This window comes from Acomys minous (genome assembly GCF_964271855.1).
Source record: "Acomys minous genome assembly, chromosome: 3".
Lineage (NCBI taxonomy): Eukaryota > Metazoa > Chordata > Mammalia > Rodentia > Muridae > Acomys > Acomys minous.
This window is the reverse complement of record NC_140485.1, coordinates 114912896-114936729: the sequence shown is the minus strand read 5'-3', so window position 1 is coordinate 114936729 and position 23834 is coordinate 114912896. Positions and strand designations below refer to the sequence as shown.

The 23834-nt window shown below is 44.6% G+C and overlaps 2 protein-coding genes across 35 annotated transcripts in view; both read left to right on the top strand.

Annotated features, from left to right (window-relative positions):
• Positions 1–323: 323 nt before the first annotated feature.
• Positions 324–23680, top strand: LOC311593833 (large ribosomal subunit protein eL6-like; the record flags this gene model as incomplete). Its single annotated transcript, XM_084775232.1, has 2 exons — positions 324–788; positions 23279–23680. 2 exons carry the CDS (start codon positions 324–326, stop codon positions 23678–23680), a joined length of 867 nt encoding a protein of 288 aa, XP_084631358.1.
• The window catches only part of EPB41L2 (erythrocyte membrane protein band 4.1 like 2), a 156330-nt gene continuing 156118 nt past the window's right edge, over positions 23623–23834 (top strand). For 33 of the 34 annotated variants that reach the window (XM_084777772.1, XM_084777771.1, XM_084777770.1 and 30 more), the window contains exon 1: positions 23623–23778. The gene's annotated coding sequence lies outside the window, so the exon portion shown is untranslated. The remainder of the gene's footprint in view (positions 23779–23834) is intronic. The other variant, XM_084777766.1, reaches the window with a different exon arrangement.

The window sequence follows — 23834 nt, the reverse complement described above, 5'->3', positions numbered from 1 at the left end:
CCTTCTTGTGCCCAGAACATCAGAGTGGATCAAAAGAATTTAAGCCTTCCCATCTTGCAAGATGGAGGGTGAAAAAGGCGAGAAGCCTTACACAGAGAAGAACCAAGAAGGCTGGTGGTGCTGCTGCTGCCCCTGGCGCCCCGGCTGCTGGTGCAGGTACTCCCGATCTGCGATGTATTCCAGAAAGGCCTTGTTCTAAAGGAAACGCTCAGCCTCAAAGTCCAAGGTTGAGAAGAAGAAAAAGGAAAAAGGTCCTTGCTACCATCACAAAAGCAGTCTGTGGTGACAAGAATGGTGGTACCCGGGTGGCAAAGCTTCGAGAAATGCCTAGGTACTATTGTACTGAAAAGGCGTCTCGGAAGCTGCTGAGCTATGGCAAAAAGCCCTTCAGTCAGCACGTGAGAATGCTTCCTGCCAGCATCACTCCTGGGACCGCCCTGATCATCCTCATTGGGCGCCACAGGGGCAAGAGAGTGGTTTTCCTGAAGCAACTGGGAAGCGCCTTGCTGCTTGTGGCTGGACCTCTTGTCCTCAACAGAGTTCCTCTGCGCAGAGCACACCAGAAGTTTGTCATCGTCACCTCTACAAAAGCTCATATCACGGAGGTTAAAATCCCCAAACAGCTGAATCATGACGCTTACTTCAAGAAGCATCTGAGCAAGCCCAGGCACCAGAAGGGTGAGATCTTTGACTCAGAGAAGGGGGAATACGAGATGGCAGAGCACCCTGATCAGAAAACTGTGCACTCACAGATTTTGCCAAAGATGAAAGCGGCTCCTCAGCTGCAAGTGAGGGAGGTGGGGAAGCCACAGCTTCCTACCTGCGATCTCAGTTCTCCCTGACAAACGAGATGTAAGCCTCTCTGATCATAGGGGTCATTCGTCAGAAAACCAGCCCGATTCTGAAATTATGGCAGGCTTACTAAATGCCACCTATGGTCTGGAAACTCTAAGGATTTAAGGAGCTCTGGGAAGGACAAAGATGTGTTCCCCTCCCCCCCCCCCTTCATGGATGTCATGTATCTCATTCTGATTTCCAACTGAGTTTGGCACTAGGTGGATTTTCCACCTGGCTCTGCCTCCTGAGAAAATGTGTCACCGCACTCTGTTTTATGGGGTCTGTTTTTAGTGTGTACAGGAGAGAGAGAGAGAGAGAGAGAGAGAGAGAGAGAGAGAGAGAGAGAGAGAGAGAGAATTTTCTAACATCTCTTAAGACACTAATCCCTGGTCTACCTTCACAGCCCCATCTAACTCGTTACCTTCTGTTACTGTCAGCTTGCTGCTATTATAACAAAATACTGGAGGTGAACTGCTTATAAGAAGAAAAGGTTATCTCAGCTCCCAGTTTGGGGGTTTCCATCCTCGGCTGGCCTTGTCGCTTTTGTCGTGCGATAAGACAAACACATCATGCTAAGTGTGTGGCCAAAACAATACAAAATCCTCATTCATGTCCTGGTCTGTAAGAGAAAAGAGAAAGGGGCTAGGGCCTGCAAGCTTTTTCAGGAAGAGACCTCCAATGACTCAAGGCTTCCCTTAGGTCCAGATCTTCTGCTCCCAGCCCTCAGCTAAGGATCAAAGCCAGGGCCTCTACCTTGAGCCATATGCCCAGCCCTGGCACACAGGACTTTGGGGAATCAACCAAAATCAAAGCCATAACCATCCGTCTAAGGTCTGTCTCCAAACGTTGGCACTGAGAATGAGCCTTTCAATATGGTGGTCATGGAGGCAAAATGTCACAATAGTCAATCCACAGCACAGGGTTGGGTACTCAACTTTCCCTCTAGAATCGCTTAATTGTATTTTTATTTTTGTTCATTGTCTGTTTTATTTTTGTTTTGCTGGTGGTAGTTTTCTTTTGTTTTTGCTTATTTATTTGTTTATTTATTTATTTTTTAAAGTACAGGTTACAAGCTCGGCGTGGTGGTACATGCCTTTAATCCCAGCACTTGGGAGGCACAGGTGAGTGGATCTCTGTGAGTTTGAGGCCAGCCTGGTCTACAAAGTGAGTCCAGGACAGCCAGGGCTGTTCCACAGAGAAACCCTGTCTGGAAAAACAACAACAAAAGTAATCATAAAATAAAAATAAAACTACAGAATACAATGGAACATTTGTTTATTGTACATATGAGTATGAGTGTGTTGCCTGTGGCTGTCTAGGAGCAATGAGCTGGAAGTTCTGTCAAGAGGTCAAAAGAAGGAGTCCCGCTGGAACTGGAGTTCCAGGTGCTGGGATTAAACCTGGGCTCCTTGCACTTAACCATTAAGCCGCCTCTCCAGCTCCTGTGGTCTTGAACTGGTTTTGTTTCTGTTTTAGTCTTGGTTTTTGTTTTTCATGACAGGGTTTCCCTGTTGTAGCCTTGCCTGTCTTGGATTCGCTTTGTAGACCAGGCTGGACTTGAACTCACAGAGATCCGCCTGCCTCTGCCTCCCTGAGTGCTGGGATTCCAGGCGTGTGACACTGCACCCGGCATTCTTGGACTCTTGATCTTCCTGCCTCTACCTGTCAGGTGCTGGGATTGCAAGTGTGCCCCGCCTCGTGTAGCTTACTTGCTTGCTTTTTTTGGCACAGCTCTCCTGGCCTCGGGGACCTCTATGCATGTTTCAGCACTCTAATCCAAGTCTGATGTTGGTGGCCATAATTCATGGAATTAATCCCGCTGTGACAACTTCAGAGGATCGGAGTTATCTGTAGGTTAGCCACAATAAGACACCCCCTCACCCCCACCTGGTTCTCTGAAGGCTCCAATAGGAGTTAAGTTGCTTGTATTTCTGATGATTGACACCATATTCCCCTGAATGAGGGGTTCTCAATCCATGCTATATAATACAATTAGCCAGGGAGGTTTGGGAAAAACAAAACAAAAAACAAAAAAAATTCCATGTCTGGGCCCAAGTCCAGAGGCTGATTGAGTTGAGGTGCTTTTGTTTGTTTTCTTTGTTTTGTTTTGTTGTTTTGCTTTGCTTTGCTTTGTTTTTCTGTGCCAGAGATGGAACCCTGGAACGCATGCATGCTAAGTAAGTGGTCTAGCACTGAGCTTCCGGTTGAGTTGTTTTACACAGGGAGTTCCACTTTCTGCTGCGCAGTCCCAGGGGCTCTTGGCTCCTGCTCCGTGGGAGCCTCTTTGTAACTGCCCACGGCCCATTCTGAGTTTCCTACTTGATAAAAAGGGGGCTTTTTGGAGCAAATGACTAAATACTTTTAACTAAAGCTTTTTTTTTTTAAGATTGACTTTTATTTTTATTTATGTGTGTCTGCACGCTACATGTGTTTGGGAGCCCTCAGAGATCAGAGGCTATCAGACCCTCTGGGCTGGAGTTTACAGGTGATTGCGAGCTGCTTGACCTCAGCGCTTGGAACCGAACTTGGGAAGACCCAAGCAGCAAGCATTCGTAAACACTGAGCCATCTTCCCAGCTCTTAACTGCAGCATTTATTTGAAATAAACTTATCAAGAGGCCAGGTGACAGTTAATTTTTACAAGGTTGGAGCCATTGAAATGGCTCAATGGTTAAAAGTGCTTGCTGCCAAACCTGCTGACGTAAGTTCAATCCCTGGAACTCTGTGGTGGAAGAAGAAAGATGAATCTTGCTAGTTTTAATCCACCCTCCACATAGGAGAGATCACCACACACACACACACACACACACACACACACACATATACACACACCACACATGTATATAACACACACATCACACACATACCATGCACACACTATAAATAAATGGTTTTTTAATCACTCTTTATAAGTAAATGCTACCTTGATGGTTTCAGTGAGAAACATCTCTCATAGGCCGATGTACCTGAACACTTGATACCCAGTTAGTGGTGCTCTCTGGGGAGGTAATGGAACCTTTAGTGGGGTATAGCCTTGCTGGAAGAAGTATGTCTGTGTAGGCTGTAGGCTTTGAACTTTTTCAAATCTACCTTATTTGGAGTTCTTTAATGCTTACACCTCCCTTCCAACCCACCTACCCTAGATAGGAGAGAAAAGAGGTTAATGGGAACAGGAGAAGTAGGCCTTTTTAGACTCAGTTCCTTGGAGCGATTCCACTCTTTGAAGTCAGAATTCCAGCAGTCCCGTAAACAGCAAATCAGCAATTCAGCAAACTTACTGCAACTGCAGCAGCTGGATTCTGGAGCAGCAGCTAGAACAGGACCCTTGAAGCATTCTCTGGAGCATTTCTTTCTGGGAGCATCTGGAAGTGGAGTGATGAACAACCAGACAATAGGAAGCGATGCCAAAACCAACCCATCCAGCCTCTGAGAGTCCATACTAGGATGTTTATCAGTTGGCAAAGACCATGCCCCCATAAAAGGCAGTTCCTCTTCTAGTGGACAAATACCACATGGTCTCTCAAAAGTCTGTTTCCAGCGAACAAACATCACACAAGTCTGTTTCACACCCCACACTTGGGATCGAAACAAAAACATGTTTTACACCCACTACCGGGGGCAGGCTCTGAGGGTTTGCACCCTTGCCCCACTACATCTTCTCTCTGTGTTCTCTGTGTGTAAGTGTGATAACTTCCTGCTCCCACTTCCACACCTTCCATGAGGATTCTATCCCTTTGGGACCATAAAATAAAATAAAGACATTCCTTAAGTTGGTTTTGGTCATGGTATTTTATCACAGCAGCAGAAAAGTACCTAATACATTATTTAAAAACACACTATTCCCAGAAAACATACATGTGAGTGATGTTATATGGATTGAACAGGTTGTATTTATGTATTTAGGATATATGTGTGTATCCGTGTGCAACAACAACTAAAAAGAAGACCTCAGTTTGAGAGATAGAAAGGGAAGGTGTATGGGAGAGGTTGGAGGGAGGAAAGGGAAGGGGGAAATGATGTAATTATAACCTCAAAAAATTAAAAGCAACATACTGTAGACCAATGTTCATAGTGGCATCTTCCCACTGCCAAAAAGCAGATGTAATCCAAGAAGCCATCATTTCATGGAAGAATAAAACGAATGGGAAACATGTGCATTACAATGGAATGTTGCTCCACCTTTCCAAGGAAGAAAATTCTGACACATACTGCAACACAAATGAAGCATGAAGCCTTCTCCTAAACAGGGCAGACAAGACGAATACTCTGTAAGCAGTTCATACCTTTCTTACTCACAGAGACACTGAGACAGTGATCTCCAAGCCACCTGTCAAGTTCTCCCAGGAAGCAAGAGATTATACTATATAAAAAGTTTAGAGTTGAATAAATAAACTAGAAAAGAGAGAAACTGTCTATACTATTCAGGTTCACAAAGACATTTCCCAAATGCCCCGGGGCCTTTCTGCTTTCCTGTGGGAACATTGCCTTCTGTTCCACATAAAGGCAGCTCACCTCAAAACGAAGAGGTGTCTCTTCATCCCTCAACAACTGATATCAAGGTTCTCCCCAGGTTACGTCCTGTCTACAAATAGCAACCTTCCAGTGTGTATTGAGGGGAGGTGTTGGTACCCTACTTATCCTCCTTATCTTCTAATTTGAATAGGATGTCTAAGCTTCTTTTTCCTTCTTTTCTTCCCTGGGCCTTAAGGAATCATTAAGCCAATGCAAAGCCTACATTTCAAGGTTTTCTTATTAGTCTCAGTTGACCACCAGGATGAGCTTTCACCAAAAAGAAACATCATCCAAGATGATGTATCGTAGACTACAGATGTAGAACATCACTATAGATATAATGTATGTTGAACATCTTATGGTTTTCCCCATCATTCTTCTGTTTCAACTTTATTGACTTATTGATTGATCCATGGATAGATAGAAATTGGATTAGTTTACCAATTCAGTTACTACTACATTATGACATATACTTTATTAAGGCTAGATATAAAACAGACTAGAGTCACTGCTGTTTTAGAGCCTACACTAGCGAGGACAGTTTAAACAATCAAGAATTCAAAAATATAGTATGTTAGATGGTAATAAAGGCAAAGAAAAATAGTAAAGGAAAGAATCATGTAATGAGAGGGGGAGAAAGGGAGAAATAAGTGTGTGTGTGTGTGTGTGTGGAGAGAGAGAGAGAGAGAGAGAGAGAGAGAGAGAGGCTGAGAGTTGCAGAATCTTTAAAGAGCAAGGGCAGGCTCTTCTGAGGACATGTTGTAATAAGTGCCTGAAGGAGACAGAGAGAGAGAAAGCATGCATCAGGCCCTTTTGAGGGACAAGGATGCTCTGACAGCACAGGGTTCTATGCGTGGGAAGGATCCAGCTGAGTTCATCACGAGTGCACTCCAGAAGGAAGAGCAGTGGGTGGAACACAGACAGTGGGAGAACACCAGCTCACGAGGACAAGGGAGAGCACGTGAGCCAAATCCCATCTGACAGGATTTGACTTCCATTTGAAAGCTCATGCTGGTTACAGCATTGATGAAATTCTGACAGCTGCAAAAGTGCTGACACTACTAAGGAGGGTATTGCAGTAATCCAGGTGGGAGATGACAGTGCTTGAGACCATGGGCAGAGCACAACTGAGGTGATGAAAGGAAATATACCTGGAAATACTGGGCAAGTACGGTCAGTAGGCCGATGCCTGCGGAGCTAATGGGTGAGGTTGAGGTGACCTGGCTTCACTGTAATGTTCCACAGCACGGCTGTCTCAGCTTTTCTGTCTCTGCCCACTTAGAATAGACATTAGCAGTAAAATGCCTATATTTTGAGGGAATCTAAACACAGAGAAGCTGTAACATTTGCTTAAATGCATGTTGCACATCTATAGAAGCAGGGCCCAATGCTTACCTCCAAACATAGCTAGTTAGCATCAAACAGAACCTAAACTGCTCAATTATCATTTCTTAATAACAACATTTTAAGACAGATGCAAAACAGCAGAAGCTATTGTGCGGTTATATCCAGGAAAAAAAGAAAGAAAGAAAGAAAGAAAGAAAGAAAGAAAGAAAGAAAATTATATTCACTGAGTAATAAAACCTGTTTCTTCAGTCAGGTGTGGTACATGCTTGTAGCCTCAGCAGTCTGGAGGCTGAGGCAACAGGACAGACGCAAGTGCAAGACCAGTCTGGGCTGCCTGATGAGTGCCAGGCCAGTAAGAACTACAGAATGAAACCTTAGAAAGAAAATAAAATAAAGCCGGGCAGTGATGGGAGGCAGAGGCCAGCAGATCTCTGTGAGTTTGAGGCCAGCCTGGTCTACAGAGGGAGTTCCAGGACAGCCAGGGCTACACGGAGCAACTCTAGAATTACAAAAGAAAGAGAAAGAAAACTATTTCTTTGGCATCTTTGCCATCACTCCCTGAATTAATGTGGCTTGCACCAAAGTGGGAATGGCAGACAGCCACGCCTCCCGATTGCAGGAGCAACTCTTTACAGAGAGTACGTTAGTTGGGAGCTGACAACGGCCAGAGGGAGCCTTCTTTCTGGACTAATTGGTACAGCCAGACCAGTGGTTTTTAGGGAACTGCCCCCATCTGTGGAAGTTTATCTCTGAAGGTTTAACTCACGAGGTCACTGGGTTCTATTCTTCCTAGACGCTTTTCTCTGATGTATTTTCAGCTCGGCAGAAGGGCTCTCAGTTCGCCTTCTGTTTTCGTACGTTTTGGCCTCAGGCCTTGCTCTGAGTCTCTCAGCTCCTGTGTTCCTCTCTTTTCCACAATTCTGGGGATCAGGGAGCAGTTTCTCAGGCAACCCTGCTGTTGATCTATTTATACGCCTCGGTCCTTCCCTTTCACTTTTTGTTTTTAAAATAGCTGCCACCAGCACCCAAATCTGTCCTGGCTGGCTGTATCCATTTCGAGCTCAGGAATTTAAAGAAACCTGACACCCACTTTTCCTCTAACACAGCTGTGCACACTGTAGAAGCCAGTGACAGAATTTTTCAACAGAAAAAGCACACAAGCTTTACAGTCAGCATCCCTGAGTGGTAAGGGTACAAATGAATGAATATTGTAAATGTGATGCATCGTGTGACTCAGAGGAGGGCTCAAGACAGCAGCATTGTCTTCCTTGTCTCCATGCAACAGGTAAACACAATGTGTTGGCAACTTTCCTCCTGCATCCTGTCCCAGGAATGAGCACACAGCCTTCTTGAGGCTGTCTAGTGTGTCACACTACTAGCAATGATAGGGAAGTATACAGGAAGTTATCATGGACTTTCATGTGGCATCCCCTTAGGCCTTAAAAGTGAAAGGCCAAGGTAGCTTACTGAAAAGGGAGGGGGAAGGAATCATATATTGGGCATAATAATTGGACACTGCTAGTCACTTCATGGTATTAGGCTTTCATCCTCAGCAGGATAGCAAGCTCCTTGCCTCTCTGGGCTTCTTAGAGAGATATTGGCTCAAAGCAGAACAAAAGAGGCCTAGGGTTGTGGTTTAACGTAGAGCATATGCCTGGTGTGTCAAAAGCCCTGAGGCAATCTCTAGCATCAAAAGCAGTAAACAAACACATAAATAAAGTGTAGAAATCCGACAGTATCAACACAACAGCCACTGTAGAAAATTCTCTTGTGTGGTGACTTGCAGACACAATAAAGATGCCACATAAAATTTCCTTGAAGGGTGGTGAGACGGTCCATTGTGTAAAGGCCCTTGCCGCCAAGTCTGAGGACCAGAGTTCAAACCCAGAGAAGCTGCATGGTAGAAAAAGTGCACAGGCTCCCGCAGGTTGTCCTCTGACCTCCCTACGCGCACAGTAACATGAGCAAAGTAAGAAACAACCCTTGGACATTAAACATGCTGTTGTCATCCATAGATGTGTGAGGGACATATGTCCCACCCTCAGACATATCTGGCCAATGGCCACAGGGTGGATACACTTAATACATGCCAATACTACCCACATTTAAAAGTCCCAGGTCAGAAACAGCTTTTGGTTACAAGCATTTCAGATAAGCAATGCTTTGTCTGCCTCTCACTTTCTTGCCTTGTGCTATAAAGGTGTCGCTGTTCTCTGCAAGAAACACCATGGCTTAATCTACCTCCTTCCCACATAGTGGGACTGAAGGCACTCACTGACTTGGAAGCCAATCATATTTTGTTTTTTTACGATTTATATATTGATGTATTTTATGTCTATGAGCGCTCTGTCTTCAAGCACACCAGAATACCATCACAGGTGGTTGTGAGCCATCATGTGCTGCTGGGAATTGAACTCAGGACCTCTGGAAGAACACTTTAGTGCTCTTAACTGCTGAGCCATCTCCACAGCCACCCCCTTTGCTAATCATATTTTAATATATTTAATGCCAATCAAGATGTACTTAAGTGATATCCTATGTGAACATACAAATCGGCAACTATACATGGAGCATCCCATGATCCTGCGTCCACTTTACTCTTCCAGATCCAGCACTAAGCCATCACTTTCCCTGAGGAATCTCACATCTTGGTTACAATACGTCTAATTAGTAAGAGAAACACGAGGAAAGCAGCAATGGCAAACTTGGTTTTACTTTTCCCAGCTCTGTCTTGAAGGAATTTATAATGAAAATGCCTTTCCAAGCATAACCGTGGCATCACTTCCTCAGCTCTAATGGCTTCCAGATGTTCAGATAATTCTGTTTTGAGAGTTTGAAGATTGTTGGAGTTCTTGGCTGATTAAATAGGACTTACCATGCAGTATGTCTTCTCTCCACCCTGGACCTCGCAATGTCAAAAACTTTTTGAAGTCATAACTTCAAAGCAGTGTTCATGTTTATAGTCTCATAATAAGTATGGGATTATAGATGTTTGTATTAGGTTATAAAGGAAATGAGAAAGAAATAATGGCAAAATGACTTCCCATGCCCGTAGCTCTTCATCTCAATGTTTACCAACTGATTGGTAAACTGATTGGGAGGCTGAATGGCATCAAAGAGTGAGAAGGTCAATGCAGAATGTAGTTGTCAACCTCAGGCCACTGCTAACAGAGTTAAACAAGTTACTTGGACTTCAGATAACGTCGGAGTAAATAAGCATCTGTCTAGGGAGGAAAGTTTTCCTGTTGAGGAAATGATTGTAATTCATTCTCTCTCTCTCTCTCTCTCTCTCTCTCTCTCTCTCTCTCTCTCTCTCACATAATTTTCATGTTATGTCAATAGCATGAATTCCATAACTTTTGTGTGTGTGTTATTCATTTTAAGTGTGTGTGTGTTGAGTGTGGGCATGCTCGTGGGAGCTACGCACAAGCACACTGGTCTACCTCCATGTCCACTGCTGGTGACATCTACCTTGTTTTTGAGATTGGGTTTCTCATTGCTCTGGGTATCACCAAGTGGGCAAGGCAAGATTGCCAGAGAGCTCTTAGCATCCTGTCTTTGCCTCCCCAACTCTGGGACTACATGGGCCACTCTCCCAATTGAACTTTTTGTACTTGCCAAGGCCTCTCCTCTGGCTAAAGTTCCATTTCTAAATCTCCAAAGCAATAGTGAAGATGGGCTGGGGAGATGGCTCAACAGTTCAGAGCAACGGCTGCTCTTCCAGCCAAGCCAGGTTCAGTTCTCGGTAAGTACCCACTTCACAACAGTCTGTAACTCCAGTCCCATGGGATTTGGTGGCTTCTTCTGGCCTCTGTGGTCACTGCAAGCACATGGCATAAAGAAATAAATGCAAGGAAAACACTCATACATATAAAATAAAATTTGAAAATAAGATAACATTTCAGTAGAAATAAATGCCCTGAGTTTCAGGCACCAATTCTCCAAGGTCGTTTCACAACTAAATTTACTTTTTAAACTTAAAAGCAAGCAAGCAAGCAAGCAAACAAACAAACAAACAAGCTCTCTGCCAGACTGCTGCCATCATGGACACGAGCTAGCATCCAGCTAGCTAGGGTAACTAAAGTGCCCAGCAGGCCCGGCTGACCATGCCCTCAGGTGCGTGTGGAATTTATGGATGACACCAGCTGCTCTATCATCTGAAAGGTCAAGTGCCCGGTTTGAGAGGGTGATCTGCTCACCCTATTAGAGTCAGAAAGAGAGGCTCCTACCTTGTGCTGGCCCTGCTGCTGGGTCCTGGATTTCTACCACTTAACCCATGGGATGACCTGCAATTTTTAAATAAAGCATTTGTATTATTTAAAACAACAACAAAAGATACTGAGAAAAATTCTGTATGATCTGCTGATGATAGCTCTTTGCTTCTATAAGGTCTTCATATGTGAACTTTAGAATATTTTCATTCTTGACTGTCTTTCAAATTGTGTCAAAATATTATAACCCATTTTAAAATAGCAAAGATATGGCATTTAACATTTGTTTTGTGAGCCGAGCATGGTGGCACATGCCTTTAATGCCAGCATTTGGGAGGCACACGCAGGCGGATCGCTGTGAATTCGAGGCTGATCTGATCTACAGAGTGAGTACAGCCAAGGCTAACCCAGAGAGACCCTGTCACGGAAAATTAAACCAAACCAAAACAAATGGTTTTTTTTGTTCTGTTCTAAGACAGAGTTTTGGTGTGGCACATGCCTTTAATCCCAGCACTTGGGAGGCAGAGGCAGGTGGATTGGTGTGAGTTCGAAGCCAGCCTGGTCTACAAAGCAAGTCCAGGATGGTCAAAATAACACAGGGAAAACTCTGTCTCAAAAATAAAATAAAATAAAATAAAAATTAAAAAAAGACAGGGTTTCCTCTGTGTGTCTTGGCTGTCCTGAACTTGCCTTTTAGACCAGGCTGGCTCCAAACTCAGAGATGCTCCTGCCTCTGCCTCCCCGAGTGCCAGGAACACAGGCAGGTGCCATCACACATGGCTAACATTTGCTTCCTTCTTCCTGTTAATGGCTGCTATCTAACTTACCAACTCTTACTGTCACTTCTGATTTTTTTTTTTTTTTGCTTTGTTTTGGTTCTGTTGGTAGCCCAGCTTACCTAGAGCTCTCTTTGTGTTAGAATACAGGCATGTATCACAGCTGCTTGAAAAAAGTTGTGTTTTTTAAAGAAAGTTTGATTGTTGTAATTAAATATTGTAGTTATTTTTAATTGCTTACATGAGCAACTGTACTCACTATATGTCAACCACCATTTTATTTTGTGTTTAGAATGAGTACTGACTTTAAAGGGAACATGTAGGAAATGCCCATCTCTCTGACTTCCTTTGCGCAGTACATATGCTTTATTTTTGAACAGCCTAACAGTGTGAGTCTGACTTGGTGGTTCTTATAAATAACTGAGGAAGAAGAGCAATGGCATAATTTTATCTGTAGACATGTGCACAACTGAAGAAAAAAATATAAATTTATCACACAAAGTGGCAAAGATTTTTTGAAAACTCACACAGGGTAAAGGAGATATAGCCCGTGGGAAAACTTACCTAGAGTAAAGCAAAAATAATAGGCCAGGGAAAGTAAACAGGTTATTATTTTCCAGTTGGGTGGCACACCTCCTTTCACTGGCACATGGAACAATTCTAATAAAGAGAACTCCCAGAGGACAGGATGAAAAACAAGACCCTGGACACAATGCCATAAAAGCAACTGAAAACCACTTCTAAGTAAGTATTTAAGCAACTGTGTGGAATATAATAGGGCTCAGTGTAAGCAGGTGGAGTTTTCTACTCTGATAATCCTTACAATTCATGTGACGTTTAAATGTCTTTAAGCTAAATTATAAAAAGCCAACTCCTACAACAGGGCTGAGGTCTCTTTCTTCCCAACTCTTCTCACTAGCATAGAGAGTGCTTTTATCTGAACTGAGTGAAAAGAGCGCGGGCAGCCAGGTGTGAGAACACAAGCCTGGACTCTAGATACAGTGAGACGGAGGCAGCAAGATGGCTGAGACCAGACAAGGGGGGGGGGGGAGGAAGAGAAACCTGCAAAACATGGCAGGAAGCCCTTTTCTGAAAACAACGTACTTTACAGTACTGCCTGGGGGAAGAGCTCAGAATGGCAGAGACGAGCTGGCCGTGCAGTTGAGTGGGGAGGTACAAGCAGGGGACATGCTTATCTTATTAGAATACCGTGTTCTGTCTCCATCTGTCTCCATGGGAAGATGTCTGTCCGATTCAAGCAAAACTGGTGTCCCTGTCCATAGGGCACCTTCTACAGTCCCTTTGCCTTGCGCTCTTTTGAACGTTGAATGAGTCTACAATCTCTTTGGCCCTCTCTGAGCTCTTCCTGAGACGTTCAGACACATCTTGTTTACCCATCAGTCTAAATCAAAGTACAGCATAACTTTTGCTGAATCCATTCTGTGCTTATTTTCTGACTTGAGTTGGCACAAAATTGAAATCAATGATGTTTGTCACTCATATAAATTAGTGTTCCATCTTCATTGTTTATATACAGTTTGAGATTATAATGACAAAATACAGTCTCTGTTAGAGAGTGAGGACACTTTGAGGGCCAGAGATAGAAACCAGAAATTCCTGAGCCCTTGTAATTTTTTTCTTCCATATTTATTGTCTGTCAGACTCTGGACTTAACAGTGCACATGATGTTTCATTCACTTTTTATATTTCCAGAGCAAGACTTGGTATAAAATGATGTTCAGATTGGTAAACTGAAATCATATACCTTTGTTGTATCTTTCTAAATCGTAGCTTTTCTAGGAACTTTTTTCAGGGTTAGGTGTAGTGAGAATTCTGGAATTTTTGTTTCTTTAAAAACAAAAGCAACAAACAAACAAAAAAGACAGAGCCAGGCGTGGTGCCGCATGCCTGTAATCCCAGCTCTGGGGAAGCAGAGGTAGGTACATTGCTGTGAACCAGCCTGCTCTACTAAGTGAGTCCAAGACAGGCACAGCTACAACAGTGAAACTTTATCTCAGAAAAAAAAAACCCCACAGAAATATTATAAGAATATATTTTCTATTTAAACCCAGGTGTGGGGATATGGGGCTGCTTTGGAGCAGCTGAGTATGATTTGCATTGTGCTGTAGCAGAGGCGTGGGTTTGCCAGCTGCAGATAGCTTCTGTAATTGTGTGACATTTGGAATTCTGGGGTATTTTCAGAGGGTATATAAATCCTAAGGCCCCAGAGGTGGGGTTGGTGGTTGGTGGTTGGTGGTTGTTTAGGGGGGTTAGTTGTGGTTTGTTAGTAGTCATGCTCAAAGAAGAAACAAGAGGAAAGAAATTAGATTCAAATCTCTCTCTCTCTCTCTCTCTCTCTCTCTCTCTCTCTCTCTCTCTCTCTCTCCCTCCCCCCCCTCTCTCTCTCTCTCTCTCTCTCTCCCTCTCCCCCTCCCCCCCTCCTAACCTCTCTCTCCTATCAAGTACTATGGGGTGAAAATAGGGGGATAAAGTGTGGGAAAGAGAAGAAGCCATGAAGTAGCCAAGTCCAGCTACAGTTAGGATTTGAACCTGGGACCTCTCATAAATGTTCTATCCCTGAGCTGCATCCTCAGACCCTGGTTCTGTTTCAGTCCTAAGGAGCAATTGACCACGAGAACCCACACGCAACTGTGGTGCTCTGGTTCTCACTTACAAGAAACAGCATGCTGGCACTTCTTCCTTGTATGAGTGAGGTGAAGCAGGGCTCATTAGTGAAAAGGCTACAACCAAGGGAGGAAATGATATCGTTTGGTAGACATGAGATGACTATGGTTGTCATTAGCCTTAGTGGCTTTTCAGAAGGCCATTGCTGTCATGTACTGCAATTTATATGGAAAGGGGCTTTGTCGTGATTCTGGTGGAAAACGTATAGAGAATATCATTGCAGATGGAAACAGACTGGGCTGCTTGAGGGAAGATTCCGATACTGCACTGGAAAAGTGTGCACTCAGCACAGGCAAGAGGAACTCTGAGAGTTCAAGGCCAGCCTTGGCAAGATCCAGGCCAATCACAGCTATATAGTGAGACCCTATTTAGAATAATAGAATGAAAGAAGAGGTAGGGAGGGGGAGAGGGAGAAGGGGAAGGAAGACAGACAGACAGACAGACAGACAGACACACACACACACACACACACACACACAGACTGACAAGGAGGGAGGGAAAGAGGGTTGAGTATGCACTGAGAATCCATATGGAAAAGAAACTAGGTGCGTCAGCAAACAGCCAGGACCAACTAGAACACGTGAGTGGAGGCATCTTAGATTCTTTATCTACAGTGAAGCTTGCAAGCTAACATCACATGTGACAGAGATGAGGAATTCTTTTGAGTCTTGCCTGAATTTCTGCCCAAAAGACTCATGGGTAATAAATAAACAGTTGTTTTATACTTTTGAAGCCCAACAGAACTATACCAAAGATTGGCCATGACAGTGTCTTCTACGGGGATATTGGAACGGTGTCTTGGTTGCTTGCGATGGAGGAATTGGGCCTGTCTGCATGGATGCTTGAGAACGTTTGAGTCGGTCAGAGTACAAGACTGTACCGTCAGGTCTTCCAGTCTGCGTACTGTGTAAAGAAAGGGCTGGTTCTCAAGCCAGACCTACTACAATGTGTCTCTCTGGCTTGAGCCGAGCACTCAGGGGCATACATATAAATCACTAATATAGTAATAGTAAGCCCAGCTTTCTCCACAAGCCCGTGGACTTAGTAAGGGCGTTAGGGATGTCATGTGCACATTACACGGCCACTTCACTGGTCTGTTTTTGCTGCTGCTGGTGCCCACGATTGAAGCTATGGTGATACTTCCAGATGAGTTAACTCTCAGTCCAGTATCGAAATTCCTATTTTTTTGTCTGTGCCAGTCCTGTACTTGTTACTGAGGTCTCAGAAGACCCTGCTGCTAGTACCGGTCTGTTTTCCTGAGGATTAATGCTCTGCCCTTGAACCACAGCCTGGTAATTCCACCAGTGGTTCAGCCTGTCAGAACTGCCTAGTATCTCTTATTTAGGGCGTTGTCCAAATGCCTCTCCCTTTCCTGTTAGACTTCCTTGCTTGCACTGGCCACCTGCTGTTTGCTAACATCTCCTATCTCTTTTCTTCACATCCTTAAAGCTCTTGGGACTCGTACCCGCCTCAAGTTGGCCAGGTCCTCGCTGAGTCTTCTCATCCTCTTGAAAGTTATGCACCTGGGCATGGTGTTTTACGCTGGTAACCACAGCATTTGGGAGGCTGAGGCAAGAAGATCATGAGTTTGAAGTCAGACTAGACAACATAGTGAGACAATGTCTCCAAAAGCCAAAGCAAAACAAAACAAAAACAACAACGGGGGTGGGGATAGAGCAAACATGGGCTGGAGAGCTGCCTCAGCTAAGGACACTGGCTGTTCTTCCATGCTCTTCAAGACACCCAGGTATGATTCCAAACACAGAAGCCCTGTCATGAACACCCTCCCCCACCCAAAATCCAACACAGCTCTTCCCTGAAACTGAAAACAAAACAAAATCTTAAAATTCACATAGAAACACAAAGGACCCAGGATAGTTAAAACAGTCCTGAGGAAGGAAAACACTGCAGGAGGTATCACTGTTACTGATTTTAAGTCATAATCCAGAACTATAGTACTTAGAAACAACAAGGTACTAGCATAATAAAGACACGACACATTAAAAAAGTAATGTAAAAATCAATGGAATAGAATTGAAGACCCAACTATAAGACCACGTTTCTATAGCCACATGAACTTCGAGAAGAAAAAAAAAAAAAGCCCAAAATACACATTGGAGAAAAGACAGCATTTCCAACAGTTTATGCTGGACAAACTGCAAATCTTCTTATAGAAGACTGAAACTAGATGCTTATCTCTCACCCAACAGAAACTCCAAATGGCCCACGGATCTTAGCATGCAGCCCGGTACCCTGTTACAAGGGAGAGGAAGAGAATATGCCTCAATTCACATAAACAGGCAAGGAGTTTATGAGTAGGACCCCAGTAGTGTAGGGCTTAAGATGAACAATTAATAGATAGGAGCTCATGAAATTAAAACAAAAGGCCTCTGTAGGGCAAAAGACTCCACCAATCCAGCGATGAGGCAGCCCATAGAGCAGGGGGAAAAACTTTGTCAGCTGTACATCTCATAAAGAGTTAATATCTAGAACACACAAAAACAAAAAGCAACTCCACCAAGACAACAAATAATCCAATTCAAAAAAACAAAACAAAGCTGGGCATAGAACTAAACAAAGTTTTTGTTTGCTTGTTTGCTTTTGTACAAATGACTAAGAAGTATTTACAAAAATCATCAACATCCTTAGCCACTAGGGAAATTCAAATTAAAACGACTTTGAGATTTTTGTCTTGCTGCAGTCAGAATGGCTGAGATCAAGAAAACACATAACAGCAGGTTCTGGCATGGGTGTGAGGGATGGGAAACACTCACTCACTACTGGTAGGGGTACAAAGTGTAGCAGCTACTGTGGAAAGCAGTGTCGAGTTGAGTCATCAATGTCGATCTCTCATGTGACCAGGCTATACCAATCCTGGGCATATTCCCAAAGGGTTCTATATCCTACTACAGAGATCACTGTTCCTCCATGTTCACCGCTGCTCTATTCACGAGAGCCAGGAAAAGAAAACATCTCAGATGTCGAGAAACTAATGAGTAAATAGTGAAAAATGAGGGACATGTACATAATGGTACATAGTACTCATATTACTAAGGAAAAGAAATGATTTGCAGGTAAATGGATGAAGCTGAAAAATAGTTATTCTGAGTGAGGTAACCCAGAGCCCAAAAGACAAATGCTGCATTGTCCTTTTGAGTATGTGGGTGTTAGTTTTGAGCTTTTGGACATCTGTGACCTCATAGAAGTCAGGAAGCCAGTAAGGGACAAATGGGGCGGGGAGGGGTGTTCAACAGAGGGGGGATAGAACACAGGTGGTATGAAGGGGGAAAGGAAAACAGTGGAGTGGGGAGGAGAAGTGAGGTCAGGGTGGGAGGGCAGAGGAGAGGCAGGAGTACAGGAAGAGGTAACTAACACGGATGCAGAAGAATGTTAATTCAGAACGTGGCTGCTCTGGCAAGAGATCACACCCAAAGACCCTTCTAGTTCTGTGTGATCCAGCTGGCAAGAGATCGTATCCAAAAATCTTCTAGGTCTGTGTGATCTGGCTGGAATACAAACACGCTTTTTAGTCTAGGAGACAGAGGCAAACAGATCTGAGTTCAAGGCCAGCCTGGTATAGAGCAAGTATCGGGTAAAGAAAAGTTCAGATATAGGCGCGGTGATACATGCCTTTAATCCCAAACAAAGGTAAATCCTTCCTTGTAGAAGGAAGCACCTGTGTTTGAAAGTGATGCCTAATTGAGTGGTAGAAAAGGTGACAAATCAGAGAAGATTTGACAGAATAGGATATGCCCAACTCTCAGGAGAAGAGAGAGGAAAGGGAAGCGACTTAAGAGGCAGTTTTTCAGAGGAGGCAGTTTTTTACCAGGATAGTGATAGAGAGATGGGTTGCAGAGAGAGAGAGAGAGAGAGAGAGAGAGAGAGAGAGAGAGAGAGAGAGAGAGAACTCAGGTGAAGACAGAATGAGCCAGAAAATGAGAAAGAGCCAGAAGATTAGAGCAGATTGCTGACTTAGTTTTTTTTTTTTTTTTTTGGTTTTTCGAGACAGGGTTTCTCTGTGTAGCCTTGACTGTCCTGGACTCGCTCTGTAGACCAGGCTGGCCTCGAACTCACAGCGATCCGCCTGCTTCTGCCTCCCGAGTGCTGGGATTAAAGGCATGCGCCACCACGCCCGGCTCTGCTGACTTAGTTTGAGGCCAAGCAGAGCAATTCCAGGCAAAGAGAAACCAGATTAAGTAAGTCAGCTAGGAGAGGAGTTTGAGTCAGAACAGCTGAGTTGAACCAGGCAACCCAGAGCTCAGAAAGAACAAGTAAGGGTGAGCTCAGTAATCAGGGAATTTTTGAAATCTTCCTAGTATCATATAAACAGAAAGAAAGGGAGGGAGAGAGGAAGGAAGGGGGGGGGGAGAAATTAGGGGAGGGGAAAGAGGAGAAAGGAGAGAGGAGAGAGAATAAATACATAGTAACATAACATTTCCTCAGAGCTTGGCTGTCAAGCAATCATACCCATGAGAGCCATCAAAGAGGCTGAAAACATCCTATGCCTAGGTTAGACGAAGCTTCCAAGACTAGGCCTAGGTTAGCAGAAGGAGGCAGTTAGCTTCCAAGACAACAATTGAGCCCATAGAATAAAAGATAATTTTACACACTAGGACCTTTGAAACAGCCATATGGAAATGCACCACTGTGGAACGCATCCTAAGGTATGTACATACACAAATACAAAAAGCCTTTAAGTACAGCTATCCTACAACAGGGGACAATGCCTCTCCCAGACATCACAGGCTTTCAAACTAAAAGCACAGTGCCATATCTCGGGTACCTCTTTCTGAGTTGTCACTGGAGTCCCACAGAGCCTCAAGTACTACACTCGGTCACCACAGCTCTTTGTTTTTGCTTTAGTTCGCTTTTCTGTTGCTGTAATAAACTCTATGACCAAAGGTAACTTAAAAAAAAAAAACAAACCAGATTCTACTTCCCTGTAACGGTACATCACCAAGAAAAGTCAGGACAGGAACTCAAATGAGGAACCTGGAACCAAGAACCGAAGCAGAGACCATGGAGGAATGCTGCTCACTAGCTAGCTCTTCGGTTCACAGTCACCTAGCTCAGGGCCATTTGCCTAAGGCTATCCTCCACAGTGGGCTGAGCTCTCCCATGTCTACCGTTGAGTCAAGACAGACGTGGTCCTGGGACAGTATGATCTGGGCAGTTCTTCAGTTGAGAGTTCCTCTTCCGGAGTTTCTCAGTTATGCCAAGTTGATAGCAAAAACCAAGCAGGACAGTTATCCGTCTGAATCTGATGATAAGGCTCTATTGCGGCAGACACCATATTCATAGGACGTGGAGAAATCAATCTGGTACTGGCCTGGCAGCCTCATCTCTATTGACTAGTAGATGGCCTTTTGCCTGTGCACATGCACTGGCATAACTAAGTGCACCTAGTAGCTTCAAGATGAGAGAATGAGAGAGAGAAAGAGAGAGAGAGAGAGAGAGAGAGAGAGAGAGAGAGAGAGAGAGAGACAGAGACAGAGACAGAGACAGAGACAGAGAGACAGAGAGAGCCCATGAGGCTAGAGAGATAGATGCCAGGTGGGTAAAAGTATTGGCTGCTCTCCCAGAAGACCTGGGTTCAACTCCTAGTACCTACGGGGCAGCTTATAGCTACTTGTAACTCCAATCCCAGTGGATTTAACACCTTTTTCTGACCTCTGTGTGTACTGCATGCACATAGTCCAGAGGCATGCATGCAGGCAGAACACTCACACATAAATAAATTAGTTATTTTTTAAGGAGAGGCTATGACATTGGGAGAGAAAAGTGTCAGTGGGCAATTAGGAGAGGAGTTTGAGGGAGGGAATGGGATGTGGTTTTGATGAAAAGATGTTATATGCATATATGAAATTTCCAAAGAAAAAGAAAGGATGGAATGCTTATTTTCTACTAAGTAGAGTCCAGTTTGTTCTCTCTCTCTCTCTCTCTCTCTCTCTCTCTCTCTCCTCTTTCTCTCTTTTTCCTCTCCCCTTTTTTCACAATACACACCTTTACATATTTAGTAATAACCTTTAAATCTTTTCTTCAAGCTAAATCTTTTTGGTTCCCACATCAAAAAGAGCCATTTGTGGATGTAATTATCTCATTAATATTCTTTAAAAAGTGGCATAGTGCTTGGTACAGCGGCACGTGCCTGTACTTCCAACTTGTGAGAAATGGAGGTAGCCCTTTACCACATAGCAAACTCAAGGCCAGTGTGGGCTGCCGTCTCAGAGAGCTTTCTATTGCTGTCATAATTGAAATGTTAGCTCTGCACTTTTCACTTTCTTTCTTTCTTTCTTCTTCTTCTTCTTCTTCTTCTTCTTCTTCTTCTTCTTCTTCTTCTTCTTCTTTTCTCTGTCTGTCTCTGTGTCTCTGTCTCTGTCTCTCTCTGTCTCTCTCTGTCTCTCTCTGTCTCTCTCTCTCTCTCTCTCTCTCTCTCTCTCTCTCTCTCGTTTTGAGACAGGGCTTCTCTGTGTAGCTCTTGCTGTCCTGGACTCGGTCTGTAGATCAGATCTTCCTGTCCTTTACTCCAGAATGCTAGGATTAAAGGTGTGCACCAACACCACCAGGCTCTTAGTCAGTTGATTTTGTTGGTCTGTTTGTTTGTTGTTTTGCTTTTAATAGCACTCAGGACTGCCAGCCCAGGGATGGCCCTGCCCACATTGAGCTGAGCCCTCCCATACATACCAGTCATCAATCAGGAAAATGTACCACAGGCTTGTAAACAGGCTGATCTGATGGGGGCATTTTCCTTAATTGAGGTTTCCTCTTCTAACACTACCTTTTGTCAAGTTGACATAAAACTATCCAGAACAGCTACCCAGGAGCTCAATACCGTGTCTCAACCTCTCCCCCCCTGAAAAACAAGAGCATGCAGAAATGATTCACACAGTGAGGCAGAGAATAGTATATTAGCATCTTTTCTATAATAACATTATATTTTATTATTAATATGTATGTTCCTTTTTACAAGTTTGCATTGGTATTTTAAAAACCATTTGCCTATAGTTGACACCCCCAAGAGGGGTGTCAGTCGTCCTATCATTTTTCGGCTTCATTCCTTTGAGGCAGGGTTTCTTTGAGCTCCATAGGCCCTTTGGTGTTTTGGCTGAGGCTGGTAGTAGATCAGCCTCACTGATCCCTCAGGTTCCACCCCCACCATGCTAGGGTTATAAGCACCTGGGACATTCTGCCTGGCTTCTTGCCTGGATGTTGGGGTCTGAATTTAGGTCCTGTGGTTACAGTTGCACAGCAGGACTCTTAAACACCATCATGCCATCTCTACAGCTGTCTGGATCAAGGTTTCATGGGCCCCGAAACTGACATGATTAAGTTCAATGTTGTGGCATGTGGTAGGAAGACCTCCTGAATCCAGGAACTCTAGGCCAGCCTTGTCAACACAGTGAATGTGTGTCTCAACAAAAATGAAAACAGCTTGTATGTCTTATTCTTTAAAAAAAATTATTTATTTTATAAACATTGATGTTTTGCCTGCCCTGTATGTTTATGTGTGAGGGAGTTACAGGAGTTAAAGACGGTTGTGAGCTGCCATGTGGGTGCTGGGAATTGAACCTGTGCCCTCTGGAAGAGTAGCCAGTGCTCTTAACTGCTGAGCATTTTCTCCAGCCCCTCTTATTCTTAATATGGAATAAAAATCACAAATATTTGGTTTCAAGGTCTGGGAAGATGATGAATCTTGAAGCTTGTTTCGTCAGTTTTATGGTTGCTGCCTCTGTGGCCCAGGACTTAAGTCTTTCCCTGAAGCTCATGTGCTGACAGGCTTGGTCCCCAGTTGATGAGGGGGAACTTTTGCATGTCAGGCCTGATGCAGGAAGTTGGGTCACGGGGTGTATGTCATTGGAGGGTGTGTTAGGACTCAGGTCTCCCCGCTTTTGCTTCTCAGCTTCCATGAGGTAAGAAGATTTGTTTCATGTGCTTTCTGCCATGATGCCTTGACACCAACCCAAAGCACAGGGTTGAGGGACCATGGACAAAAACCTAGGGCGCCATAAGCAAGCAACTCTTCTAAGTTATTTCCTCACTGCAACAGAGTATGGACACTGATTCCTAGCTCTTCTTTATTAGAAATATATGTAATCAGGACTACAGTACGTGATACATACCTTACCAAATTTACCTTGTGTACTTAGTGTCTGTACTGCAGTCAACTAACTTACTTTGAGTTCCAGGCACGCAACAAATGCTAGCCATCACTGCAATAGCTTTATTATTTACAAGCATGATTTCAGCAAGCTGCTTATTTCCCCAACTCTTTTCCTTTTGGTGTAGCCACCTTCTTCATAGTTATGGTGAGGACCAACTGATAAAATACACGAATGTGTGTTACCTGGAAAGTATCATCCATGTTGCTGTTGAGGGTTCATCTGATATTGTTAATTTTATGATGTTTAGGAAAGAAAAGGTGACTCTGGCAAAGGTGGTTTTATTAGAGGTAGGAGGAAGAAACCGACTTGGGCGCAGATGCTGGAGGCAGGGAACTGACTGACATTCTTGACAGTTTGACATGCAACGCTCAGAAAAGATGAACTAAGTAGAAGTCTAATTGCACAAAAGACCCAGGGGAGACGCTATCTACGCGTGTGCAAAACTTTCCATGATCTCACTATATATATAGTAACTTTTGCATGTCATATATATTAGACACTGCCTCATTTCTTTGTAACCCAGGTTCTCAATCCTGCTCCTGGAGAAATCCTGACACTTAAGGCTGAGTATCTCGCTTCTCTCCTCCACGGGGGTTTGCCCAATCTCTCCTGCCTCTCCCACAGGAGGAAATAAATGGTTTCTTTTCAAGCCTTTCCTGTGAAAGCACTTCTTTCACTGCAGACTGAAGGGGGACCCAGCTTTCCTTATTCGCTTTCCTGGACCTGCTCTACCGTCTACCACGAAATAGGCACCCAGTGAAGGTTTAGTCAGTGAAAGCACTCTGAAGAAAGAACTTTCAGAAGTTGAGAGGGCATTTAAGGCCAGGATTCTCAGAAAGAACGCCTCACACACACGCACGGGCTGTCACCATCTTCAGGGTCGCTCCGAGGGCGAAGCGCGCCCCGGCTGCGGAGCACTCAGCCTGGGAGCAGCTCGAATTCCTCCGGACGGCCCTCCACCCCCAGCCCACGCCAGCCGGCGCCGTGGGCGTGGTCTGCCCGCGGGGGGGGCGTGGCCTGCCCGTGGGGGTTTCCGCGCCCGGGGCGTGCCGGGCTCGGGGAGAGGGGCGGGGCTTCCGCTGGGTCGGGGCGGGGCCTGCGCGGCGAGCTCTCTGACGGTCCCAGCCAGGGAATTTCAATTTGAAACCTAGCGGAGGGTGGAGGCGGACGGCGAGCGCGGAGGGCCGGCGGCCGGGACTGAAGCGGGACTCGTCCCGGGGCGAGCAAACTCGAGAGGGGCGGTGTCGGGGTAAGGAGGCGAGCGGGCTGCGGGGGTGGCGGGCGGCGTCCCAGCAGGCTGCAGGC